A 27,695-nucleotide genomic window follows, 5' to 3' on the forward strand; every position below is an offset into this window, starting at 1 on the left:
ATAGGTATGTTTATAGAATCGCCTGTGTTTATGATGAATCGAATTTTTATTATACTTTTAGTATTATTATAATGATGGTACTTTACTCAGAAATTGTAAATATCCTCCTCGATCGTCAAGGTAGAATTTTATCAACTGTGCACTGCGCAGCTGTTTTAATTGAAATAGGTAATATACTTAAAACAATTAAGGTTGGGTTGCACCAGAGGCGTGCTTAAAGTTAAAGTTATGGTTATAGTTAAATATGGCGTCCTTTAACTTTAACCTTAACTTTAACCGGAGAAATTCACAGATGTCTGTTGCGTTCATTTATTTTTATTGAAGCTACAGGTAACGGGATTGAGGGTATAAAAAATTAAATTATCCGTAAAAATCGACAGGAAAAATATAATACTGTAAAACATAGTAAATTGTCAGATATACGTATGAGCGGAGGTTAAATATGGCGTCCAAGGACGCCATATTTAACTTTAACCAAAGATTTGACATTTTGCACTGTAGTTATAGTTAATGTTACAGTTATAGTTAAAGTTAGTTGGTGCAACCCAACCTTAATGTTTCGTCTTCTTAATGGGATAATCTATTAATCAAGGATTTTACGTTGGATACAATATACCTACTATTCAACAAAATGTTTCATAAAAGGTAGATAATTTTCAAAGTTGAAAGTTCAACCATAAAATTTGTAAAAGGCAATGTTGCAAATCATTTCAAACTACGACGTTAAGTAATGTATGTTCTAGGCCTATTCCGGTGTTTCAGCATGTGAAACATCCGGACCAAGGAGAAAAGCGGGGGAAACTCTATAGTTTTCATGAACCTTAATGGTAACGACCTAAGTATCACTTTGTATTTACTTCAAGGTACGATGACTGTGAACGGACTACATTATCTGTTTGTCCAAACACTTGAAACTAAACACATTATGTCACTGAGTGACTTTCTGAGAATTTGCAAAACAAATGCTTAACTAACTTATGTAAATCCAATGTTTCAACTATTTCTTGGTATTAAGATCTTTCTTATTTAGGAAAATTACTATGTAATTGGTTACCGGTTTTTAGATTTAACACTAAAAGCCTAACTAATAATATTATTGTAATAGATCTACAGTAATCAAAGCACTTTGCGACGCTCCTTTTTGGGGTTATCAGGCATAAAACACCTCTATACCTCTTTAATAAATTGCAGTGGGCTGGCGACAGTCAGCTGTCCATGACCACCAGGGGCTCGAGCTACTTGCTTATCACTCAACCTCACCACTCAGCCGCGTTTCGAGGAAGCTTTAGACACGTTGCCAGTAAAGTCTGGAATAACCTCCTACCTCCACTAAGAGCCTTAAAGTTTATTGATAACTTTAAGCTTAAATTCAAGCATCACTTATTGCATTTGCAAACAAAAAATAATTATTATTAGTCCAGCCCTAGTAAAATAGTCGTTTATGTTTACAATATTATATTAAATATATTTTTATTTATATACCTACCTATTAAAAACTATTCCTATTTATATATTATATGTACATTATCATATTAACATGCGTTACATTCTTTTTTATAAGTTTATTACATTTTTATCATTTTTATGATAAGTAACATTCTTCATAAACATTTCCCTACACCATGTCAATATTGTATCAAATACCTTAAGGTTCTTGTATCATGTTATATTTAATATCGACCTTTTGTATTTAAACTATTTTATTTCTTTTCCGTAACTTGATTTATGGGGGTAGGGGTTCGCGGAAGACCAGGGACAGCGGCGACGGTCGCTGTCAAAACCTGAGCGGTCCCCTTTTCCTTATTTTTTGGCATTGCACTGCCATAAATATTATGTTGTTTAAATATGCAAATTTTGTTACTTTTATTTTAGGATAGTGCTTTCTTTGTTTTCACATTCTCTCATGTACACTTTTTTTTTCTCTTTTGTATTTTTTGTTTATTGTGGTTGTGTAATGTTAAAAATTGGAATAAAGATTTTTTATTTATTTTTTTATAGTAATCTTTATTAATCTCTCTCTATAGTCTATATAACTAATATCATAAGAACGTTTTTATTTCGACTGTTGAGTGTAACAAATCTCAACTTTTCAGAATAGGTACTAGCACCCGTAGCATGGCTACAGTAGAAATACGAAAGTATAGACAAACAGTGGAGATAAAACAAAAGAAAAAAAATTGAAAATCGGTTAACAAACGGCGGAGTAATCGTTGAACATAAAAAAACGAACATAACACCTTCCCTATTTTGAAAGTCGGTTAAAATTGTAGCCTATATATTATTCTGATGTGTAAGCTATATTATTGTAAAGTTTCATTAAAATCCGTTCAGTAGTTTTTGCGTGAAAGAGTAACAAACATCCATACATCCAAAGAAACTTTCGCCTTTATAATATTAGTAGGATGTCATAAAGTGGCATTATATTTGACTTTTGTCAATCGCGGCTAGCCGCGGTAAAGATCGGAACGGCACCATCAGTTTATCTCCGCTGTTTGTTTATACTTTCGCATTTCTACTGTAGCCATGCTACGGGTGATGTTGCGAAATTTGTGCGTTATGTTTGCTACGATACGAAATAACTAGGTTCTAAGAAGCTATAACAAGTAGCTGCTAAACTAGGTACCTACTTGCTAAAACAATTCAGGGTACATGTACTTGGATTCAATTGGTAAAACCAATCGTTTTGCTATGGCCATTTGGCAAAAGCTGTTTGGCAAAACGTATTGCTATTTGGCAAAACGTGTACCTTCTGTGCAATAGTCATTGTCATGCATCGCACATTTTCAGTTTTTATGTCAGTTTTCTCTACATACGTCGAGATGTGTCTACGATTCGCTAGACATAACTTCCACGCAGCTTTACTTTCCCTTTTTATTCGATTGCAGTCGAATACGAGTCTTGAATTATTGGCGTTATCTTTGTTCCGAGGGCAGACCGTTTCCATTGCACCTTAGAACTTAGGAACTTGATGTATAAAAAGTTAAATTAACTCACCTGGTAGCCAAAATGCAGTAAGTATTTGACTTCCCACATTATTGCGTCTAAAGGCTTCATGGTTTCAAAACAACAATATCGATCTAATACTGTTTAAAAAACTGATTAGGAATTATTGTTCACGCTTTCCACCTGCCGCCGGCGGAGCTCTATATTGGGCCGTTGTCGCGGCAAACTGTATGTCTGTCAAATATCAAGAAATTGAAAACCTTACCTGTATTTAAAATTGATGAATTTAGATATTTCATTTGCCACTATGCTCACTCATATATGTTTTTTTGTGCCGTGCCGTGTCGTGTGTCAATGCGAACAGTTCGATCGGGGATTGCGCAAGCGCCGCGTGGGAACACGCTCGCAGTTAGACTCGTCTGCCGGTCGTAGGGTTGTAACATCGAGAGAAATATATTAAAATCAAAATATTTTGCAGAGGCCTAGAAGTTTCAAATGTTTTATTAGGTATAGTAGATAATATACTTATGATAAAAGACATTAAATCTAATACAAACCTAGTAAGTAAATACTAGCCTAAGTTTCCGCAGCCATGGTAACAGGCCACTGAAAGACTTTACAGACGTAGAGGTTTACTCTGTAAAGGTAGAATCCTGTTAGGTATCATACAAATAACGAAATACATACATAATTTTATTCAACAAATATTAATTTGGTCGTAGTGGCAACCCTAGCACTCGAGCACACTTCCGATCGGTTACGTTAACTGGATCAGTCTGTGTTTGGGTTTATCCAGCGTTATGAATGGTGTAGAGTTAAATCTGGAGTAAACATCTGAATAATTATAGGCTTTTTAACTAGACTAGAGGCCGCGCTATGAGTAATTTAATGCTTACTTAATTCTTAACTTCATATTATACCTATAAGTTCATTAAATGCATCAAAAGATTTGAGAGCTATCTCTGTCATATTCTTCAAGTGTGTGTCAATTTATTTTCTTTGAGATTGATTATTTTTAAACGAAATTGAATGAAACGACCTTAATTAAGCGATGGCCATAACGACAAATTAACAAGGTTCTCACTTACACTTTGTTTTAAGATAAACCTTTATGGTGCTTGTACAATAGAAACACAATTATTGATTCTTTTGTGGTATCAGTTACGGTACCTTAGTTCCTGCAAGTTCAATCTTCAACCAGCTTTTGTGTAGCCACTAGCTAGTCAACACTATCAAAATATGATTTTTCTAGTTTTAAACACAGTAGCAATACTAGTTTTTCTATTGCAAAAATATTATTATTTGGGCGATAAACGGATTTTTACACAAAAGAAGCGACATCTAGGTACTATTTTAATAAAATTCTCAAATATTTAGGAATAATTTATTTTAATTCAATACAATAGGTCACATTTAATAAATAACTATATTAAATATCTAACACATACAAATAGAATTTACACCTAAACTATCATAATAATTTTCAATCCAGATTCCATCTGTCAACGTGTTGCATCGGAATTGAAAATTCCTTACAATAGACACCAAAATCAGATCTTAACATCTAACATCGACTAACAGCAAAACCACATAGGAAATCTTAGTAAACGGTCACAGAAAGTTTTAAAGTCCCGTTAAAAAACGGAACTCACGACGCCATTTAAAAAAAAACAGCGCCATCTTGTTTCATACGTCAAATATTGCTGACATGAAAAATTAAAAGCAAAAATAGATTATTATGCCTAAGCATTGTTTTTTTTCTATTACTCCACAATATTACGTCTTACAACAAATTTTTTTTTCTCTACTCCTACCATTCACAATTCGTTATCAACTATTTGCAGGTGTAATTTGCCTACAAACCTAATAAAATTAGCTTTCTAATTTAATTAGGTTTGTAGTTTCTTAATTTTATTTTCTTTGACTATTCAGTTGACATTAAAACAAAGAAAAAAATCTACACTCTCTAGAAGTAACAAAAACAAAATATAGAATAATAACCATTAGCATGGAAAGCATTAAATATTAATTTATTTAAACAAATATTCGCTAAATATTCAATATACTCGACAAAATCACCTCTCGACAAGTTTCGTAAGCGTAAGGCGAAACGTAAAAAATAACCCTGCTGATGGAAATGATATACGGCAGCATAATATATTCATAATTATTATGCTATTTTGGAGCATTTCATATTTTTCTCAAGTCACGAAAAATAATATTTTGTACTTTTTATTACTTGGAAACACTTTGGTTAGTAAAGAGTACTAAGCATTGTTAAAGTTTCGTACTATGTTTCATTACTCACATTTTAATAAATTAAAGTACATCTTTAATTTATTAAAACATGAGTAATGGAACTTTTTGGTTTTTACTACGACTAACCTTTTCTTTTAGTCATTTTGTCAATTCTAGGCAATTTTCTGACGTATTCTTCTGATATACATTGACTTCACATAAACCACAGGTACTATAATTTGATTTGTGACACGAAACACTAAATTTTCTTAATATATACATGATAGCAACATTACACAAAAGTAACAACATTATGTAATTATGTAATACTAAATAATTCTGAAACGACTTAATAATATTATAAAGCGTCTGGAGTAGAAACTATGAGTAGTATTCGCAGTGTAAGTAAAAGTTTCAGCCTGTATTTTGTCCATATTATTATCGATACAATTTATCGATATACAGGGTGTATCAAAACTAAGTGATAATACTTTAGGGTGTGTATGTGTTCCTTGTAGAATGTAGAGAGTTCAATGTGAAAGTGCAGCCCTGAAAGAACAAATTTTTTTTTGTGATTTGTATGGGCAAGTGCCCCAGTGTCATGAGTTTTCCCATACAAAACTAAAAAAAAATATAGTCTCTTTCAGCGGAGCTAAAATAGTCGCTTTGTAGAATCATATAACTAATCATAATATGATTAATTTTTAAACTCCACTTTGCGTGCAATTCATATAGTGATTCACTTAGATTTATGATTGGTCCCGCGAGCGGCGCTCGCGCGCGGAGACCAATCATTAATCGAAGCGAATCACTTTTAAACTCCACTTTGCGTGCAATTCATATAGTGATTCGCTTACATCAATGATTGGTCTCTCGCGCGCGGCGTCCAATCATTAATCGAAGAGAATCACTATATGAATTGCACGCAAAGTGGAGTTTAAAAATGAATCATATTATGATTCTCCAAAGCGACCATTTTAGCCCCGCAGCGCTGCTACTAACCCAAAAGTATTATCACTTATTTTTCTGATATTCTGTATAATCGAAACGAATTAACGACCATATTATGACGTCAAAATATGACGTTTTCAGAATTGCTCAATCTTGCCATTTCTACAAGGATAAACTGCAAGCATCATAGCACGAATGCACTTTTAAGGATATAATATTATATTAAGGCTAGGCATTGCTTGCACGGTGCACCACATTTTGCTACGAGATGCGTCGTCCTTAGATATGGTATGCCAACGTTAACAATATAGTATACATCTATGAACAAAACTATAATACTATACCACAATGCGATAACGTTACATAAAATCACAATTAATCACAAAACAAAATCTTAAATTATTTAACAAATTACACATAAAATGGAATATTGTAACATGTCAGACCAAATAAAAACAGGTTTGTCCAACAAAAACTCAGACAGACTTCAATGTATGAGTCGCAACTCACACATAAAAGAAAACTACGCTACGACAGCTCGACTAACGAAGAACGACGTCGTTACATGTGTGTATCATGTTAATACGAGAGGCGTTGTTGCGACCGGCCTGGCTTAATAGTTTACAGAACTATCCTCACTTTTGTTAGGTCTAAGATAATATATTAGTAGTAAAATTATATACTCAATTATATAGAATAAGCTTCAACTAAACTCAGCTGACAAACAGTAAAATGAATACTTTTACTCTCAATTAAGTTAAACCGTAAATATATTAAAGATAAACTAAATGACATAGTAATATATTATTATCATTTATACAACCTATACAGCAACAAAGTATAAGGTTATATCATAATAAAACATGAATTTTGTTAAATTATAAGCATAAGCTATATATTTTATAAACATAGGTTAATAATGTTTAAGATCAATTACGAAAAAATTACAAAAAAAAACGAATGTTTCGAAAACTTCTTTTTTATGTAATAATGGTACTGAGGTTGACTCATTTGTGGCATGTTTTTTTCCATAAAATGAACATAAACATCTTTGTAAAACCAAGTTTCTAGTAAACATGACTATCTTTGTCTTTTCGAGGACATCCAATTTTATGTATTACTTATTTCCTTGACCCATGACGATTATAGTTCGAATCTTGTTCAAAAACACACCGCGTTTCGTAGTTTTCGATTCGAAATCGAACGGTATTGAATAACGCCTCTTGTTTCAATAGGTTAAGGTAGTTTTCAATAAGAAAAGAGAATTGAAAAAATCTATAAAGTATTTCATACAAAATGTATAAAAGGACGTTTAATATGGAAAATATTAATTTAGCACACAGTCGATATTCAGTCTAAAGCATCAAACAAATGCGAAATCCCTGTTTCTTCCAACGAAAATATTTGCATCTAATTCAAGGTGCATTTAAACGAGATCTGTCAGATTACTGACTGAAGTTCTGACAAAATTGCAATTGTTTGCCTCATATATTTTAAAATCCAATGCAGTTACTAGTAAGTATGATTTGTTAATATTTGAGTAATAAAACTAATAACTAACAAAAAGTATTATACACAAAAATCATGCTATAATAAAACTAAATTCAAACATGTGTGGCCTTGAGGCTAGAACTGACAAAACTATATACACCCTAAAGCAATGCAATTTGCATCACTCCAACCATTCCAATAAGTTTGTGACAGTTATAATATGATTTCAAGTCACAATCTCAATCAATGGTCAACATATTATTTCAAAACTATTTGCATCAATTCAATCATCACCAGTCATCACTCTAGTAATGTCAATTAAGAGGATACACTAGGGCCGTTTTTCCATACAAACGCTGTCCTCTGTTTCCTCCCTGGATAATGCTGGTAGAGGTACATTTTTTTTCCTGAATCTATAGCCACTATAAGCATGTCGCTATGTTTTCTTTCTTTTCATAATTTAATTATTAAAAAAGATATGTACGTTCAAAAAACAAAAAAATGGCCAGTTTTTCCTGTGTGTTCAATCATCCAAACAACAAATTTGGCTAGATTATACAAAAAAATAAAACATAGGGACACAGCTCAAGCCTTGCTTAAATTTCTAATGAAAAAAGTACTTAAATCGGTTAAGTTTTGGAGAAGAAATTAGGGGACAACGAATCGTTGATTTTCTGTTCTTTTATTAGATTTTTTGTCGTGTTGTCTCTATCGCGCTCTGAGGCTTGAGGTCAGGGAGACAGCAATAAATTTTTACAAATACTTGATTTTCATGTCTCTAGCCCTTGGTGTATCCTATTAAAATGTACATTGACCTATCACTACTCGTCTCTTTCACTCTCGCACGACTAATATATCGCCATCTTCTTCATTTCGTGCACGACTGAAAGTGGTTAATGTATGAATTTCTAAATGACTGGACCACAACGTCAATCGATCAACTAAATAATTGTTTAGTCAGTTCAATGTTTGACACAGACGACTTGTAGATACAGTATCCTTTTCAGTTCATACATAAGACAATATGAATTTTGTTAATTCAAACAATATTGAGACAAAACTAATCTAACATATTATTTATTGTGTTAATCATTTATTAACAATAATAGTTTGGCCAAATTCGGCATCCCAACCTTATGAAATTAACTCATTACTCTAGAAAGCTATAGATATTTTGAAATAGCAACTAAAGAACTATAAATTAGTTGCAATGAAATGACTCAAACAAAGAAAAAGCTATTAATACATAAAATTATAACTTTTAAAGACCAGCTTTATTATTCTAAGCTTTCTCTTTAAATATTTTCACATAAAACGCGAACTATAGTTATAGTCAAAACTAAGAAACGTGGCACGGTACTCTCATATTTTTTATATGAAGTTTTGTGCCTCGTCTTGCGTTTCGGACTATAGGACAAATGGAAATGTAATGCTATGTATGTACTATTGGTAACCACACAATTGTTACTAAACTACGTCTAAACATCTAAGTTACGACACACAGAAATGCATTGATATACCTAAGTATAAGTTCCTTATGACACTGGCGATTAGCGAGCGATTTGAAAGCGACGCGACTGCGCAGCGCACATGCCGCGGATGCGCGGCGTGCACGTCGCGACAGCGCAGCGTCGTCGCGGCGTGGCGTGGACGCCATTTTGTACACTCGTCTACACAGATTATTATTATATAATATAATAGTAGACTCGTCTAGGGAGTGACGTCAGAATCCATTTTGCTGCTGAGTGTCCAAAACGCCGAAGGCAAGCTGCGTGCACGCCGCGCAATCGCGACGTCATCGCGGCGTGAGCGCTGCGCAATCGCGTCGCTTTCAAATGGCTCGCTAATCGCCAGTGTCATAAGGCCCTGAGTCCCCTTACTAATAATATTTTTAAGCTATTATTGTAGCTTTTAACGCGAGCTTTGAGCGCAGCGAATTTCGTAACGAAAAAACCTAACCCCCTCCACTCGGTCGGAGCAGGCTAACGGTCGGTGCGGCGTTTCCGTGTATGTCTTTCAGTTCGGCAGACTTCGGCACGGTGTTTGTGTGCGTGCGACTAGACGTATGCGAATTACAACTGCTATTGCATAGCATTTTTTATCAACTTATGATAAAAAATGCTATGCAATAGCTTTACCGCGGCAGTCCACGAGTGCCACACGTATTTTTTTATGTTAAATGAGCTGCGCGATGTTTTGTTTTTATGATAAGATCATAGTGTTTTGTTCACGTCTATCAAATTACTTTTGTAACGGGTCAAACAAGGACAAAACATTTATTATTAGTAAGGGACCATGTAGATAGTGGATACAACTTGAATACAAGTTAAGATTACTAGTTTGGATAAAGGCGATGGGTGCATAAAGGGTAATGATGACATCCTAAATTTGTATTGTGCCATGGTCATAAAAAGGGTTTCTTTCTACGGTAGAATGGACATAGTGACAGATGTTTGTCTGTCCTAAAATCTGTCAGTGTTCTATTATTTCCACTGACCTCCATTATACAAGTACGCTGGACTTATGATACCCACTTGCTTTTTGTGCCTATTTGAAGCGGAATCAGTTCCCCCAAAGCGGGGGAAGAGAACTAAATTTGACGTTACCACAACCAACAGCAACAGTTGTCATAACTAGTATTAGTTCCAAGTGCTCTCACTACTGCTATCAGCGCCAATATGGCGACTTTCAAACGTCATTTTACGTCAGATTTAGTTCTCTTCCCCCGCATTGGGGGCGCTGATTCCGCTTCAAATAGGCACAAAAAATAGCTAGTTCAAAGGGTATCATAAGTCCAGCGTACTTTTATAATGGAGGTCAGTGATTATTTCGCATTGGCTATTAAGCCTACTGATCGTTTGCCTTTTTAACGTAAGTCGCACCTAATACTTATATGCTATAATTTGGATATATCTCTCATATTTTATTGCTATGCATGTTATATGCTACAATTACTATGACAAAAATAGATGATAATTGGGATATATTATGATAATTTTTGTAACTCTCTGTTGTGGACTGTGGTGTTGAACATTAGTGTCATACCTACTGTTCCCTTTCAAATTAAATACACACGAGTTTACTAATCTTAGGTTTGAAGCGTGCCTGTAAAAATATATATCTTGACAAATATAGTATTTTCATTATATTTTTATATGTTTTATGATTATTGCACATACGTGGGACTAGAACAACGGATAGAGCAAGATATGTCCTTAACCTTACAGCGATTTGACTCGACACTTAGAGTAAGCGGAAATCGATAAAATTATTTATAGACTAAAATCCAAACATAAAATATACACAATACGTTAAGTAAACAAAGCTATACGTAGATATAGTGTAACATATTTCTCGAATACCCACAAATATAACTTTAAGCGTGGCGCCATCTATGTAGAAATTTCAACTGTAGAAATAGGAGCATAGACAAAGTACGAAAGTAATCTGTGTAATTGTAGTTCGTTTGAATTAATTGTAATCCTATTTTAAATTCTTTGCAGATGATATGAACATATATTTGCAAATAAATTCATTGGCTGACTCGCATAGGTTACAAATCAGACTTGTAGTATTTGGTTTTAAACGTTCTAGTGCAAGCGAGACGCATATATCTCTAATTAATACCAATTAAAAAAAAAATCGTATTTGTTACTCCTAAATCTTACGGTTGAAAGGAAGCTTAGGGCCATGTTGTATAACCTATATAATAGCGAATAATATGAGAGTAAGACGCGTGACGTCACATTGAACTATTATAATAAATTAACTAAATTAAGGTACCATCGTGTTGAGTATATTCCGGTTTTCGAGTGACTCCTTTAGCGCATAGAACATTTGCAACTGCTGTTCCGGTTTCATGTTGTATACCTGTAATATTAGACAAGAAATATGTTAATTATTAGGCCTCTTTCTAGGGCAGGTTGAAAATTGTACAGTAAGTTCAGAAGTAAAACCCTTTTTTTTGACATAAATGCAAAATTAAAGAATTATTAGTTTTGCTGTCGGGTATTATATTGCAACTTAATGCTAAGTACTCACATACGGTTTTGCTCGATAGTTTTACTGCGAATCGAAGGAAATGACATATTTGACATATTTAATTCCATCGAGCCGGCTCGAAGCGAGCCTGCGAGCTGTCAGTTTTGCAGTCCACACGGTGGTTATTGCTCGATTTGGAGTAAAACTATCGAGCAAAACCGTATGTGAGTACTTAGCATTATAGATAAAACTACAGCGTGACAGGAAAACTTTTTACCCTCTGTCTTTAATGTATATGTCAAAAACTAAGCAATGATGCCAATAGCAGAAATACATTTTGACAAAATGTTTATATATACGCGTGATAAAGGTAATAATAGTATTTAATATTATGTAGCACATTCCTTACTTTTACACGCAATACGGCATCGTTTAACCCGACTTACGAATACAACAAAATATACCACGATCCTTATAGTTTCCATTTTTTTCCATTATAGTTAAAAGCATAAAGTACCTGCTGCAGCAGCTTTTGCGGCGTGGCGGTGTGTATGAAGCTGGTGATGTAGACGTTGACGAAGGTGGCCATGAGGAACTGGCAGTCGAAGCGGTCCATGATGCCGCCGTGACCGGGGATCACGTCGCCGAAGTCCTGGGGATAGTATAGTGTTGGTTAATGACACGCATATTAATATGGGAGGCAGCATTTCCAATAATTATAATATGCCCGGGGGCCCGCCCTGCTGCAGATTAATATAATGTGCGCTCTCTTAAACCATATTATAAGGATACAGGAAGCCATGTTTTAATGGCAAGAGCACTAAAAAACTTAAGACGTCAAAGATTCGAAGTCAATGATTGGGAACTAACATTAAAATAAAACATTCGAAATGTGTTTAGGTACCGATCGAAAACAATAATTTTGTATTTTCTCCGTAGGCAGAAAATACTAATTTATAAGTTCGAGTTTAAATTAGTGGCATGTGTGTAATAATAATAATCCGCTTTTGCGTTATCGCCACAGCGCAAACTGGCGGTCTTACTGCTTTTAGCGGTTTCTTTTCAGACAACTAATACAGACTATAAGAGCGCCTTCACATTACGTCGCAAGCGGTGCGGCTGCAGCGCTGCTGCCGCAGTGCTTGCGACATAATGTGAAGGCAGCCTAATATTTTGTCAGTACCTTAATCTTAAACGCCCTCTTGAATCCCGAAGCGAAGAATCCTCCGAAGGGTCCGATGACGGAACTGAAGATGCTCAGCGCCAGAGAGTGGATCATGAACGGATACATGCTAATCTTGTCGCGACCGAACTGCGGGGAAAAGAGAAAGAGATAAGTCAGATAGAGAACAAATGGGGCCCCCCTTAATTATTTAAGTTATGTATGTATTTCGTGAATATTTCAAGTGCCTACATTGCCGTTTAAATAAATATACAGCAAAAAAATCACTTTTGTTGTATGGGAGCCCCCCTAAAATATTTAATTTATTTTGTTTTTATTGTTGTTATAGCGGCAACAGATATACATAATCTGTGAATATTTCAGAAGTCTAGCTATAGCGGTTCTTGAGTTACAGCCTGGAGACACACAGACAGACAGACGGACAGATATCGAAGTCTTAGTAATAGGGTCCCATTTTTACACTTTGGGTACGGAACCCTAAAACCGTAGAGAACATTATAAGAATGCAACTTAGTAAAGGGTTTTTAATGATAATTTATGGCATACTATACATGCGATATTTATTTTATACTTTATTGAATGGAACATTGTTCGAAATGAGATTATGCAAATATCTGCAATACATAACACGCATGTCCGCTGTATATTTAGCGTCCGCTATTATTTACTGGGGACTAATTATATACACTAGTAGCTACGTTAATGTCGCAAGAAGTCATTTATATTATTTTCTCACATTTAAGTAATAATAAATACTTTGCACATATATTATGAGAAGGTCGCAATTTTGTCAAGGGATATAATGTAATCGCGTTTTTGCGAGTACTCATTTTACACAACATTTTTATTTATTTATTTAATCATTTATTTGCCAGAGTGAAATGTACTATTAGATGGTTTTCATAATAAAATACAGAATCATAACACTCAACTAAACTAATAGTATGCAAATGTCATATTTTATAAAGTTTAGTCTAAAAGGTGAAGGAAAGAAGTAGGGAGGGTTTAGGGGGTATATCCTCGGAAAAAAGCAGATTCTTTATGCTAAAGTAATGAAAGTATCACGCAAGTAACTTGTGTAGCTAGTCCATGTAAGTTTAGGATGAGTAGAGCCAGGGGTACTACGAAACCGTTTTGAAACTCAAACGAACGAACGAAATCGGAATGCCGCGTCGTACGCTAACAAACGTGAAATGACGTTGTTAGAGTAGGAACTAGGACGCGGCTTTTCTGAACTTTACATGAAAATGTTTATGTTAAGTAAGAAATGTTTTAGTCATGTCAGACAATAATAAACTTAAAATAATTGTCTTAATCAGAATTTGAAGACAGTATCATTATTTTTTGCCGTATGTCTTCAAAGCAACCTTTCCCACTTATAAACATCTAAACTTGTATGTGGGAGCGACATCTATCATCACAGCATATATATCATCAATGTACTCTATTTCGATCTAAAGCCCCAAAACACCACCACAAGTCAGATAAAGATAAACCAATGTAATTTCAACCATAAATCGTCATTAGTAAAGTCCAAAATCACTCACCGCCTTCACCAGCGGCATGAGGAAGTTGGGCGTGGAGTACTCCTGGAGGCGGAAGAGCGAGGACGGCTCGCAGTCCATCGTCATGCGGCCCAGCGACTCCGAGTACTCGATCGGGCACACCAGGTAAGGGTATTGGGACATCCAGTACGCCAGCTGAAATTGAGGAGATAATAATTTTATTTAAGGGGCGTTCTGATAGATTCTCAAAAGCAAATACCAGAAAAATCTACGATTTGACGTCTCCAACGTTTGATTAATTTAAGTACGTAGTAAAGTTTTGCAGAAACTCTTTCTGGCCCTATATGCCATTCTAAAGCACCAATGCCAGAAATCTAGACATATTATGCTTTTTCTAACACGAAATGCCTTATGTTTTATTTATAACCTGTGATATGTTGGATATTGATAATAACTGGACGATGATATGAAATACGCATATGAAAAGACATGCACTTTAGGTAGACTACACTCGAAAAATTATATGTAACGTTCCCAGCATAATAATAACACTTTTCACTTCTTCCACCAGACCTATTATGCCCATCACATTCCCAAGCTCTGACCTTGGCCCACCATCCCATACAAACAACCCAAGGTACCTAACAGTACAACCTAAGATTTATAGTACTTACTGAACTACTCAACTCACCACAAGTCCAAACACCACAGTGGACACGCCTCCTCCGATGAATCCCTCCCAGGTCTTCTTGGGGCTGAGCTTGATGAGCGGCGTCTTCCCGAAGAAGAATCCGAACACGTACGCCATCACGTCGTTGCAGATGATCATGGATACCGGCACTATGAACCATATTAGACCTGGAAACGTAGAGACATGTGGTCAGTAACATCATCAGTACGACCAATAGACCATAACATAATAGATAGCAGAAGTCATAATTATTATCCTCTTTCGTCCTATTGTAGATCCTCGTAGATCACTCTGACCAATGGGTTAATTTTTATAGTATTCTTGGATTGTTTGAAACAGCCTCATCATTAATTTATGTCATCTTTATTAATGTCAGCAACATAAAGACAATTTTGTTTGCGCAGAAGTTAGTTTATTGCGCTGTAACCGTACCTATGTTTGATCTCGTCTATCCTTCGTTGTCTCCCGAACCTCAAAATATCAAACTTTTACAAACAAATTATACAAAACTTCGTCAAAATAAGTTTTTGGCGTTAAAGTCTTTGGCGCTAGTAATGATTAAAGTTTTTGCAAAACTTTTTTAATTTTGGAATTTTGACGGCTTCATTTAATTCACAGACAAGTGTACAAAGCTATTGTTCCATTTAACCATAGACTCCCTGGGGTAGCATTTAGCAACATACAATAGCGTGTAACTTTATACTATCATGTTCGTGTGTCTAGGGACCGCTTAGTTAAATTACCTCGGAGTTACTATCATCCTTATGTGGTTACCATAAGGATGCTATCAGTGCCGGGGTAAAAAAAATATGAACCCGTAGGGACAAAGCGGGTTAAAAAACGATAAAACTGGGTCAATCTGTCACGCCAATTTACTTACACGCGTATATTTATAGTAAACTCTGTAGATAGGGACGTTCGTTCTTTACACCCATGACCCAGCAACAAGAAAATAAAAAGAGCAATATTATCTTATTGGTTAGAAGTGGAATACATTATATAAACTATACAGGGTGTAACAAAACAAAGTGATAATACTTTAGGGTGCGTATGTGTTCCTGTGTACGTGGAAATAGCAGCATGTTTTTTTTCCATACAAAAGTAAAAAAGTTACTTTTTCAGCACTTCTACTTACACATTCAACTCTATATAGGGGCAGTGCACACTGCACACCCTAAAGAGTATTATACTTGTTGTTTTGTGACACCCTGTATAAATAAAAATGTATTTTTAATTTTGTATATTTCAGCTAAAACTGTCGGCTATTTCAGCTCTTCCTGATAAGTGTCGGATAGGCTATCCACAACTTATCTGACAGGTAGAGTATTTTTTTTATGAAATAAAGGGGGCAAACGAGCAAACGGGTCACCTGATGGAAAGCAACTTCGCCGTCGCCCATGGACACTCGAAGCATCAGAAGAGCTGCAAGTGCGTTGCCGGCCTTTTAAGAGGGAACAGGGTAATAGGGGAGGGTAAGGAAGGAAAGGGAAGGGAATAGGGTAGGGAATAGGGAAGGGAATAGGGAAGGGAATAGGGTAGTATGGAGTATAAAGATGGATGGATAGCCTATCCGGCACTTATCAGGATTCAGGAAGTGGTCTCTTAGTCTCGCTTAAATTGGAGTACTGCCTGAACTGATTTGGCTAACTTTAGTCTAGAGGAAATCCATGGAAGTAGACTTCCATGGATTTCCCCGAAAATCCCGAAGTAATACGAAGTTCATCTAGTAGTTCAGCGTTGCCAGACGTCCCAATGTTGGCGGGACGTTCCGATATTTTAATCTAAATTACATGTCCCGCGCGGGACAGGCACAGTCCTGCTTTTCGGGGATAACTCGAACGTATGTCCAGCGTGCTGAGAAAGAAAGGTGCGTAATGAAGATAAGAGCGCGCGTGGGAGAGAGAGGGGTGGAATTTCTTTGTGTAGTTTTGCTATCTCTTATCACGTATTTAAACGTAATTTTAAGTTAAAGAAGAAAATAATGTAAATAGTTTGATTTTTAAATACGTTTTTTACTATGTCCCGCTTTTGACAGACAAATCCCGCTTTTGCACTCCAAAAGTTCCAAAGTCCCGACTTGGCACAAAAAGTCTGGCAACGCTGTCTAGTACATAATAATAGATAGAAATGTTTAAAATAACGTAAATAAGCCTTGGAATTAGCTCTAAATGGGGACAGTGTAGTGGTTTCCATATCATGTTCTAATCTGTACACGATATTGCTTCCAATTTCCGAAGAATAGCGCACAAAGTAGGAAATTCGCGTTTTACCTAATTTCATATCCAAAACCATACAAGTGTAAAGCAATGGACTTGTACGGCTTTAACTTGTATTTTGACGTGGATATTTTTAACTGATAGATCCAGGGCCGTACGGTTACGCAATTAACATTGAATGGTCTTAGAAATATGGAAATCGGAAACGTTTCGTAACCTGCATGGGATGTAGTCATGTTACTCTGGTCAGTGTATTAAGTTTTGAATCATATTAAACAAAACTTAAGAACTATAACCATTACCCCAGTTTTAGATTATTCATGGCTCTTTACAGTTTTCGTTCGATTCGGATTTGAAAATCAGCCAAGTGCGAGTGCGAGAACTACGAAGGGTTCCGTACCGCTATGGCAGGTACTACACGCATCAATATTATCATGATTCTAGTATCACGCGATTCACAAGTGTACTGTGATACTGCGATTCTGCCTATTACACCATCAATATTATCACGGAATCGTGATAATATTGATGCGTGTAATACCTGCCTATAGAGCAAGAATAATAGGTCGAATATTGTTTTTTTTTTATATATGGGCATATAAAAATAATTATTATTTTTATATGCCCTATTTTTGCTCTGGCTCTTAAATAATTATTATATTTAAATTTTATTATTAAAACCCAGTTATTCAGTACCCTTCTTTTTGGTTTGGCTGTAGGGAGTAAAAATAGGCATAAAAACATTGCAAAAGACGGTTTGTAATCCGTAATTTCGTAGACGTAAAGTTAATATAATTGTAATTTCAACACCCGCATGAAAACTATATATTTTATCTTTCTTCTGTCTATCACCTACTGTCCTATTTCACTGACCTAAATAGACACAAATAATACGATTTGAATCGATAGCTATTGTGGGAAGCTTCGATCACTAATATACGTGGGAAGTGTATATTATCGCAATACGATTGAACAGCTCTCATATCGCGTTGAACGTATTCAAAGCGCGTTCACGTTGACGTAACACACACGTATTTATGGACAACACATTACACATCTCATACAAAACCAAGCTATTAAGTACATTCTATGATTAATTATTAAAGTATCTAATTTCATGCAACACAGCATTACTTAAACTAATAAGCGTTTTAAAGATGATTCCATAAAAAAAAACAAAACAGGACGTTTTAACCTGGACCCAGAAATAGCGCTTTTCCTAACCTCTAAAATAGAAAATCATTTCGTATTACGAATGCAACATCCTTAGATACTGTACGTCGTCGCCTCATACTATAAATAAACTATTGTTTACAGAAGATCTGGAGCTTCGCTTGTTTCAGTGGAAAACGCTGAATCATATCGCGAGCATTCCATAATATATTTTCAGCTACATGTGATGCTGCAGCTGCTTGTAATTGCTTACCAACAGGCGATTTCTTTGTCTGTTTGTACGTCTTACAAAAGTCTCTGTCGCCCGACTTTTTTGCGAGTTCGGCAACATTCAATTCAACAATCATCAGAGAAATATAATGATTACTTAATTTAAATTTAGTATTTACTGAAAATGTTGATAATAAGCTTTATACATAATTTCCTAGTAATATCTTCATTATATTAAAGTTAAGTAATCAAAAAATGTCCCTGAGTGCGTCAGTACTCAGTACTCAGTAAGCCACGCGTGAAAACGATTACCTATTCTTGGAGAAGCAGACAGCAGAGTATTTTTGGCATAAACTAGTCGCAATGCAATTACATTATTTTGATAACAAAATAATACCAAAATCCATACTAATATTATACTTAAATGCGAAAGTGTGTCTGTCTGTCTGTCCGTCCGTCTGTCTGTCTGTCTGTTACCTCTTCACAATCAAACCGCTGAACCGATTTTGCTGAAATTCGGCATGGAGATATTTTGAGTCCCGAGAAAGGACATAGAATAGTTTTTATCTCGGAAAAATGTACGGTTCCCGCGCGATAAACGAATTTTGGCGCGGGCGTCATCTAGTAATGATATAATCTGACAATGAAATCAGTCATCAGTCATCACTCATGACTCATACTTTCAATTTTCATTTAAGTGTAGTCATCATCATTACATTATATTTCTGATAAGTGATGTATTGCATTGCCAAATATTTACTTAAATGTCCATCTGACTACTAGGACCAGACTAGGACAGTTTTATTTTCTACAATAGAACAAATAGTGCGCCGCGAGAAACACGAATCTGATTACCACTTTTGTAAAAGTGCAAGTGGTACCAAATTCGGACTAACTATATTTTATACAAAAACCAAAAGCAAAATAATTTTCAAAATCGGTCCACAAGTGGCAGCCTTTTTGGCGAACAAACAAAAAAAAACATTATGTTGGTCTAATTGAGAAACCTCCTCCTTTTCTCCTCGACTCAAAGCGCGACATAAACAATACCCGCGTTCCATATGATGTTAAAAACGATCAAAACGCTCAAAATGCCTCCTGAGCGTTTTGATCGTTCTTAACATCAATGGAACGCGGGAAATATTATACCATGTCAAATGTCACTTGGGTAGAGCACCAATATACCTCTCTCTTTCTTCGTCGTAATAAAAGAGGAGACATTTATTCATACTAACTGTATTATAATTTCGAAGGTGTGTCAGTCTGTTACCTCTTCACGCCCAAACCGCTGAACAAATTTTGCTGAAATTGCGTATGGTGACCCTTTGAGTCCTATTGTTATACCACGTTTCGGTGACCTACTTATTCTATTTGCACAGATTACCTATCTCATGGAATCGCTGACAGTTTTATTCCCATTCTAGAGCCAAACGCACCTATATTGAAGCCAGTATCTACCTACACATTTTAGGTAGAACAGTGCCAAAAATGGCTCGGTATGGAAATTTTTAGTACTTAATGTATAGAATATGAATAAGAAACATTTATTTTGCACATCACACAACACAATATTTACAAACAGACGCAAGAACAAGGACAAAGTATAATTAATTTAACATTATAATATTGTGTGATGCCAAAAATAGACGCCAGCTCAGCATTAGCAGCAAGTCTGCCGCACTGATATTCTGCTGGGACCAAAATGTGACATGGCAAGATATAGTTAGGGTAGTATAGCATTTCCAGTCTCTACTATTGGCTCCCAATTATCTTCTAGGCAAAAACTTTACTGACTCGTGTCACCTAGGTGGATCTTGGTTCTACGCTCCGTCTTTGAATAGCGGTCTGTCCTGATATTTCAAACATTTCGGTGTCGGAGCCGACAGCCAGGGGCTCTTATAATAGCAGTATTACTTTAATATTACTTTTGAATTTCGCATAAAGAAACATGATCTCTATTTATATGAACATAGCCACAGCACAATAGACATAACTTCGTAAAATTCGTAGACAACGCGCCCCTGTGGGCGCAGGTACACAAACTCCGCGAGTTTGTGTACGCGGGCCCGCGCCGCCCGCTTCCCCGCGGGTACTCCTCCGTTGCTCTGCGCAAGTACATTCGTTTCACTACTGTAGGGATATGTCATATTGCTATACTGTGACATAGCTATGTTTTTGTGTGTGTGAAATCCTGAAAGTAATATTAAAGTAATACTGCTATAAGATGTCATGGTAGGAGGGCAGGGCGACAGTAATAATAATGCTTACTAGAACAGCTTAAAGCAAATCCTATTAAATTCAAAATTCGACCTCTATTTAGGCTTTATTGAGGGCCAAGTAGACACTCAATACTTAAAAAGCGTAAAACTATGTAACACATACACGCATCTATTATCCAATTTTCTCAAAGCAGGTAAGTGTATTTCCATCAGTTCTATTTATAGCTTTACGTGGTACGTACCTGTCCCCTTTCCCAACGTCCTATATACGTCAATGTTTCCTACCGTGACACTATCTTGATAATACGTTATACGTAGTCTATTCAGAATTATATTACCTGGGAGTTTCTATGAGTGATATTCTTATGTCATCAATAAGGGTTAATTGAAATTTGATGTTTGCTAGTAAAGCGCGCATAAGATGAAAATAGCAAAATGTACGCTCTATCAAAATACATAATTATGTTTACTTATTGTTTCTGAATAGCAGGTGCTTTACAGAAACCAGATTTAGAAACTTGATTATTTTTCGGAAAGGTGCAGTCATTTTTGAAAAATATGTACTTAATAATGCTATCAAATTTCATTAAAATCGGTTCAGCGTTTTAAGCGTGAAGAGGATACTGGATACTTCATGGGCGTACCCATGAGGCGGCTGCCCCCCCCCCCCCTGGATCATGTTGACGTCCCTACTAAGTATCTTATCTAGTAGGTACCTTTATCTATAAAAATTAAAAAGTAAGAAAACGAATTTTTGCCATTTGTTTGCAAATTTGCAATACAATATTTTTACAACTAAATATTATTAATTTTTTATTCTTTGTAAACACCTAGCTTATAATAACTCTGATTTGCATCCCCTTGGCCCAGAACCTGGCCTGGGTAGGCCCATGGGATACTTCTCGTGGACGTAGCCGATCTTGTAAATATAGGAAATGTGTATGTAAATGGATGTATAATAAAGTAAAATGACTCCTACGATGATTAGCAGAAACTCAGGTTAGGTACGAATTACGATTACAATTGCATATAATTTGTTAAATGTACTACGAGAATAACTATTTATTAATTTGTTACAACTAACAAGTAACAACTCTTGTAACGTGAACACAGTTTACACACTCTACTATTTGGTGGCGGAACCATAAAAGAAATTATATTTTTGATGGATCCCCAAAAAAATGTTTTATCTTTAAATAGTAAATAGTTACCATGCAAAAAAAATATATTTGTATCGCTCTCGAGTTCACAGCGGGGCTAAAATGGTCACATTTAGCAAATCCTCTCAATTCAGCAAATGAATTGTCAAAACTGTCAAACTGACAAATGTCAAATCAGTACAAATATACAGAAATGAATTGCAAGCAGAGTTGCATTTTGCGATTTTAGAAAAATGAATCATATTATGATTCATATCACGATTCTTTTATACGTGGGAGAGCCATGCTTCGGCACGAATGGGCCGGCTCGACCGGATAAATACCACGTTCTCACAGAAAACCGGCGTGAAACAGCGCTTGTGCTGTGTTTCGCCGAGTGAGTGAGTTTACCGGAGGCCCAATCCCCTAACCCCTACCCTATTCCCTTCCCTACCCTCAACTATTCCCTTTCCTTCCCTTCCCTACCCTCCCCTATTACCCTATTCCCTCTTAAAAGGTCGGCAACGCACTTGCAGCTCTTCTGATGCTGCGAGTGTCCATGGGCGATGGAAGTTGCTTTCCATCAGGTGACCCCCCTTTTTTGCTTTACTCGTTTGCCCTCTTATTTCATAAAAAAAAAGCGACCATTTTAGCCCCGCTGGTCTTAACTCTTATCGGAGCCCCAGGCCTCCGCGGAGCACACTTTGAGTATGCTGAATGACTGGTCTAGACCAGCGGGGATAAAATAGTCGCTTTGAAGAATCACGATATGAATCATAATATAATTCATTTTTCTAAAATCGCAAAATGCAACTCTGCTTGCAATTCATTTCTGTATATTTGTACTGATTTGACATTTGTCAGTTTGACAGTTTTGACAATTTATTTGCTGAATTGATTGAGAGGATTTGCTAAATGTGACCATTTTAGCCCCGCAGTAGTTATTATAAAATAATAATATAATAGTTTACACTTTTTAATGTACTATTAATACTGTAGATCTGCACTCTGCAGATAGTCTTTCCAAAATTGATAATAGCAAATAGCATGTCAAATATATTTGGGCAATTCATGCCCGTTCTACTATCTCGGTAACGAAATAACGATCAAAAGCAATTATTGTGTCATTAAAATAATGAATATTTTACGAAGGACATCAAAATTTAATGTATGTAGTTTGAATCGCTGTTTTTGTACATTAAATGTTTCCACAGAATATATTTTTTGTGTTAACAAAGTTTTGGCCAGTTTTACCCTACTACAAATAACACAATATGTTATTGTTATTCAGGAGTATGTAGTATGTACCATCGAGGAAGTTGATTCCTATGCAATTGACAGACCAAAGTTATTTGGTCGAATATGTCAATTCAATGTCAATTGTGATCTGTCAGCTCTCAGCTGGGTTTGACGTAACGCAACCAAACTACTTAGGTCCCCGATTTGCATAGGAATGAACTTCTCTGATAGTACCTACCTGCTCTATGATATATTATGATTTGAAGACGTAAGTGGATGAAGTGACTAACATTTTATAACATAAGTGATAAGGGCAATTAAGTGAACTGTACATAAAATCCACAACAATTAAAATAAAAATTAAAAAAGTCAAAAACATAATATCATGGACAAAAATACAAGGTCAAAGTTAAAGTTCATTCGGACGGTTAATAAAAATGTCAAGTATTACGAAACGAGTGTCAAAGCTCACGCGCAGGCCTCCTGAGTTCGGAGGTCACGTGATTATTATATCCAGGTCTAAGATACATTCGTATACAAGTTACCATTCATATTATATCCATTGTATGTTAATGAAATTGTGGTCAAAGAACCACTAATATGAATGTTCAAGTTTGTTTATCTGTCTGCTTAACTTCAACTTCAAGAGCGGTTTAGGCTCCAAGTATTCAAGCTTAAGCCACTGAGATGCTGAATCAAATTTAATTTTGTATACTTTATTGAGACATTTTGAATTCGTGAGTCGCGACCAATGAAAGGACATCGGATACATTTCGCCAAGGGAATATGGCCACCTTACGAAAAACGACTATTAAGCAAATGTACTTCCGTTGTATGATTTTATATCAAGCTACGTTCACACTCAACTGACTCATGTCATGTCAGCATTATATTTCGATACCTTTTCATTCACAACTGACAAGACGTTAGGTGTGAACACGGCCTTATACACAGCTGTGACGTGACGAAAAAAGTAGACACTAAACATTTAAGCTGACATGACGCTAAAGTAAACGATACGTACGCCGTTTACATTTACATAATAATGACGTACAACGAATTATAATAATGATTTCCTACTGACTAAGTTCCCAGTACTTTGTATGGTTTTCATTGATAAGGAAAATAATAATCTAAATAAATTAAAAAAAAAAATACGAATGCTTTGACGTGTCCAGTTCAGTGTCACTCTGAAGACGAATCTAACGATACATCTCAAGCTCAACAAACTGTTTAGGCTCTGGAGTCTATAGCGCTTTTAAGAAATACACATACAAACACCTCCCTCTTTCTGGTAGTCAGGCAAAAATAAACTAAAAATATTTGGCGATTTCTTATCGTGCCTATAGTACCGTTACGCTCTAATACTTTATTTAGCCAAAGTACCAATAACAATCCAACACCTAACGTTGCTACTTGTATAAATTAATAATTAATGATAAGAATATTCATAGGTTCAACAAAGTATTTCGTTTTTGAGGCCTTAAGAGTTCATTACATTGTTAGTGCATTCAGATCGCGTCGTACTGAACAATAATAAATTCATAACTGTTTCTTATTAGGCAACACTCTCTATATTATCATTCCTTTAAATTTACGGTTAGTGCCTACCACGCGAGTAAATAAAAAAAATACACTGTCATTCCTTCATAATTCCAAAATCAAATTTCGAATGGAACTCACCTTCAAATATGTTCTGGATGATGAGGTAGCTCTGCGTGACGACAATGAGCAGAGCGACATGAGTCCAGGCGAACAGACTGAACTGTCGCATGTAGTATTTCTTGACGAGAGACAGCACGAACCACACGAAGCCGATACAGTAGAGACAGAAAGAGATGAAGCGATGGTACGTCACTAGGAACCGAAGGTAGTCCTGCGAAAGAAAATCAGTTATGTGATCATCGACTTTTTATTGATAACCATAGTTGATAGTTCAATACTTAACTTAAACGACTGGCTAAGGGTTTCTTAAATTAATAATCTATTTAAAGCGAAGCAACGTCAGGTTCTAGAAATGTATGGCTAGAAAAAGAAATTAAACATTAAGGGTCTGTTTCACCACTTCCTGATAAGTGCGGAATAGGCTTTTATTTTTTTTTTATTTTTTTTTAATGAAATAAGGGGGCAAACGAGCAAACGGGTCACCTGATGGAAAGCAACTTCCGTCGCCCATGGACACTCGCAGCATCAGAAGAGCTGCAAGTGCGTTGCCGGCCTTTTAAGAGGGAATAGGGTAATAGGGGAGGGAAGGGAAGGGAAGGGAATAGTTGAGGGTAGGGAAGGGAATAGGGTAGGGGTAAGGGGATTGGGCCTCCGGTAAACTCACTCACTCGGCGAAACACAGCGCAAGCGCTGTTTCACGCCGGTTTTCTGTGAGAACGTGGTATTTATCCGGTCGAGCCGGCCCATTCGTGCCGAAGCATGGCTCTCCCACGTATAAAAGGCTATTCACCACTTAGCTTGACAGATCAAGTATGGAGAATCTTGTCAAAAAAATTGTGAATAGCCTATTCGGCACTTTATCAGAAAGTGGTGAAACAGGCCCAGGTTAAAATGTAACATTAAGAATTGAGGTAATCTGGCAGATATATTTTTTGCGTTATTGCAAGAAGGACGAATGTAATCAGGACTTTTTGTTAAGAAGTTAAAAGATTTATAGGCATTTAGTAGTGCTAGTAAGCGCTGCAGACCGTAACCGATATATTATTATACTTATTTAGCACTTAATAAACACTATTATACACGATATTTTTTTGGCTTTTATTTTGAATAACATAAAAACTAACTAACTTGAAATCGAGATTAAATTGATCCTGATCCTAAAGCTGATAGCTTGAGTTTTTATCTAGAATTTACAAGGGTTACACTATCGCAAAATGTTGATTTACGGTTACGCTTATCGGCGATAATATTCTAGTATTTTGTATAGGACCTAAACAAAATGACAGATTACAATCACAATCTTTATTGACGACAACCAATGTGGCGGACAAATAGCCAAACATTGCCAACACTGCAACCCTTGTGAAGCCAGAATCTCCAGTGGTAACCAACGTAAATAAGACTGCATTTTGTACAGACTACAGTTTTTTTATTCTACTAAGTCTAAAATTTAAGTTTCCAGTTTATTTATATAAATAATTTGCGATCTATTTACGACTAACCACTTGTAGCAACAAGTACAATTTTATTGCTGTGCTCCAAATGAGGTTTTTCAAAGGTCATTGGCTCCAAGCATTTGACAATTCGACGAGACATACTAACGCTATTCGCTTTATTAGGCCCACTTACACCAGTTTTCTGTTGCATATGATCGTTCCTAATGTATCGTGCCTTTTCTTTCCTAAATACGAACAACGAGCGGCATAACATACCTAATCCACGATTACATTTAACCCAGATTAGCGTACATACTAACAACAAAGTGTTACTATCCTTATTGTTACTAAACCTCAGTTAAATTAAGGTTATCGGTATTTACCTTCAATTAGTGTGACCTACAAAGCAATATTTAGCTTGGCTTAACGATGCGTACGGACGACCAAAACAAAAGAGGATCGCTTTAACTGACGCGAAATCAATACTAACTCGTCCCTCGACCACCTAATTGAGAACTATGTTTAAAGAAGGTCTAATGCTAAGTACTCACATACGGTTTTGCTCGATAGTTTTACTCCAAATCGAGTAATAATTACTATGTGGAGCTCAAAACCCACAGCTCGAAGACTCCCATGAAACCAGCTTGAAGGCTCGCATCGAGCCGGCTTGATGGAATTAAATAAGTACTTACATATTATATATATTTAGAATAAAACTATCGAGCAATGCTGAATGTGTGGACGAAAGGCCAAGCCGCGGATTTTGCTCGACGTGATTGCTCGATCGAGCAAAACCGTATGTGAGTACTTAGCATAACATTGTTTTTTTAATAGTATACCTACTGTACGGTGTACCATAGAAATATTTTTTTATCTGTGACTGTACTGTGGTTATTTTCATATGTGATCTATAATATTAGAATCTGAGTTTGTAAATACTGAGTCATAATATTATAGTCCTTCTCATTATTCTTCAATCATAATACTAACAAAATATGAGAACCGTCTATGAACGTAAAACCTTTTTACATATTAATAATATTTTATTTATTCAAGTTTTATTTATAGACTAAAGATAATATCATAATAACAAGTTCATTATAATAATGATCTTATCGACGGGAGTGAAAACACCTTAAATGTTCTAATAATAACTTCAAAATAACTGTGAAATTATCTCCTGGGGCCCAATTCTTATACTTCAAATTTTTCTATTTAACAGTTTCACTCACACACATGCTATATAACGCGTGAGTAAAGGTGCGTCCACATTTGTATCATTTGCGCGATCAGATCTCCGTCGCGATCATCGCGCCGTATCAAGAGTGTGGACGACTATTAGATCATTCTGCCGATCATGCGCGTATTTGATACGACACGTACCAGATACGCGGTTAATAGCGATCGGGGCGTAT

The 27,695-nt window shown here is 35.8% G+C and overlaps 1 protein-coding gene and 1 long non-coding RNA gene across 3 annotated transcripts in view; one reads left to right on the forward strand and one right to left on the reverse strand.

Moving 5' to 3' along the window:
• Positions 1-27,695, reverse strand: part of LOC121731331 (phosphatidate cytidylyltransferase, photoreceptor-specific) — a 34,745-nt gene that overhangs the window by 5,175 nt on the left and 1,875 nt on the right. Inside the window, exons 5-10 of one of the 2 annotated variants that reach the window (XR_006036215.1) lie at positions 24,863-25,055; positions 14,984-15,150; positions 14,335-14,487; positions 12,788-12,916; positions 12,122-12,256; positions 10,643-11,493 (exon numbers count right to left, since the gene is read on the reverse strand). Coding sequence is in view for 1 of the 2 variants with exons in the window: in XM_042120725.1 (XP_041976659.1) it covers positions 11,398-11,493; positions 12,122-12,256; positions 12,788-12,916; positions 14,335-14,487; positions 14,984-15,150; positions 24,863-25,055 (873 nt within the window). In the remaining variant the exon portion in view is untranslated. Of the gene's footprint in view, positions 1-10,399; positions 11,494-12,121; positions 12,257-12,787; positions 12,917-14,334; positions 14,488-14,983; positions 15,151-24,862; positions 25,056-27,695 lie in introns of those variants that run through there. The other variant, XM_042120725.1, reaches the window with a different exon arrangement.
• On the forward strand, positions 156-27,677 carry LOC121731334. Its single transcript, XR_006036216.1, has 3 exons — positions 156-168; positions 9,836-9,841; positions 27,536-27,677. It is a non-coding gene; the product is annotated as an uncharacterized LOC121731334 (long non-coding RNA).

This window comes from Aricia agestis, chromosome 10 (genome assembly GCF_905147365.1).
Source record: "Aricia agestis chromosome 10, ilAriAges1.1, whole genome shotgun sequence".
NCBI classification, from domain to species: Eukaryota; Metazoa; Arthropoda; class Insecta; order Lepidoptera; family Lycaenidae; genus Aricia; species Aricia agestis.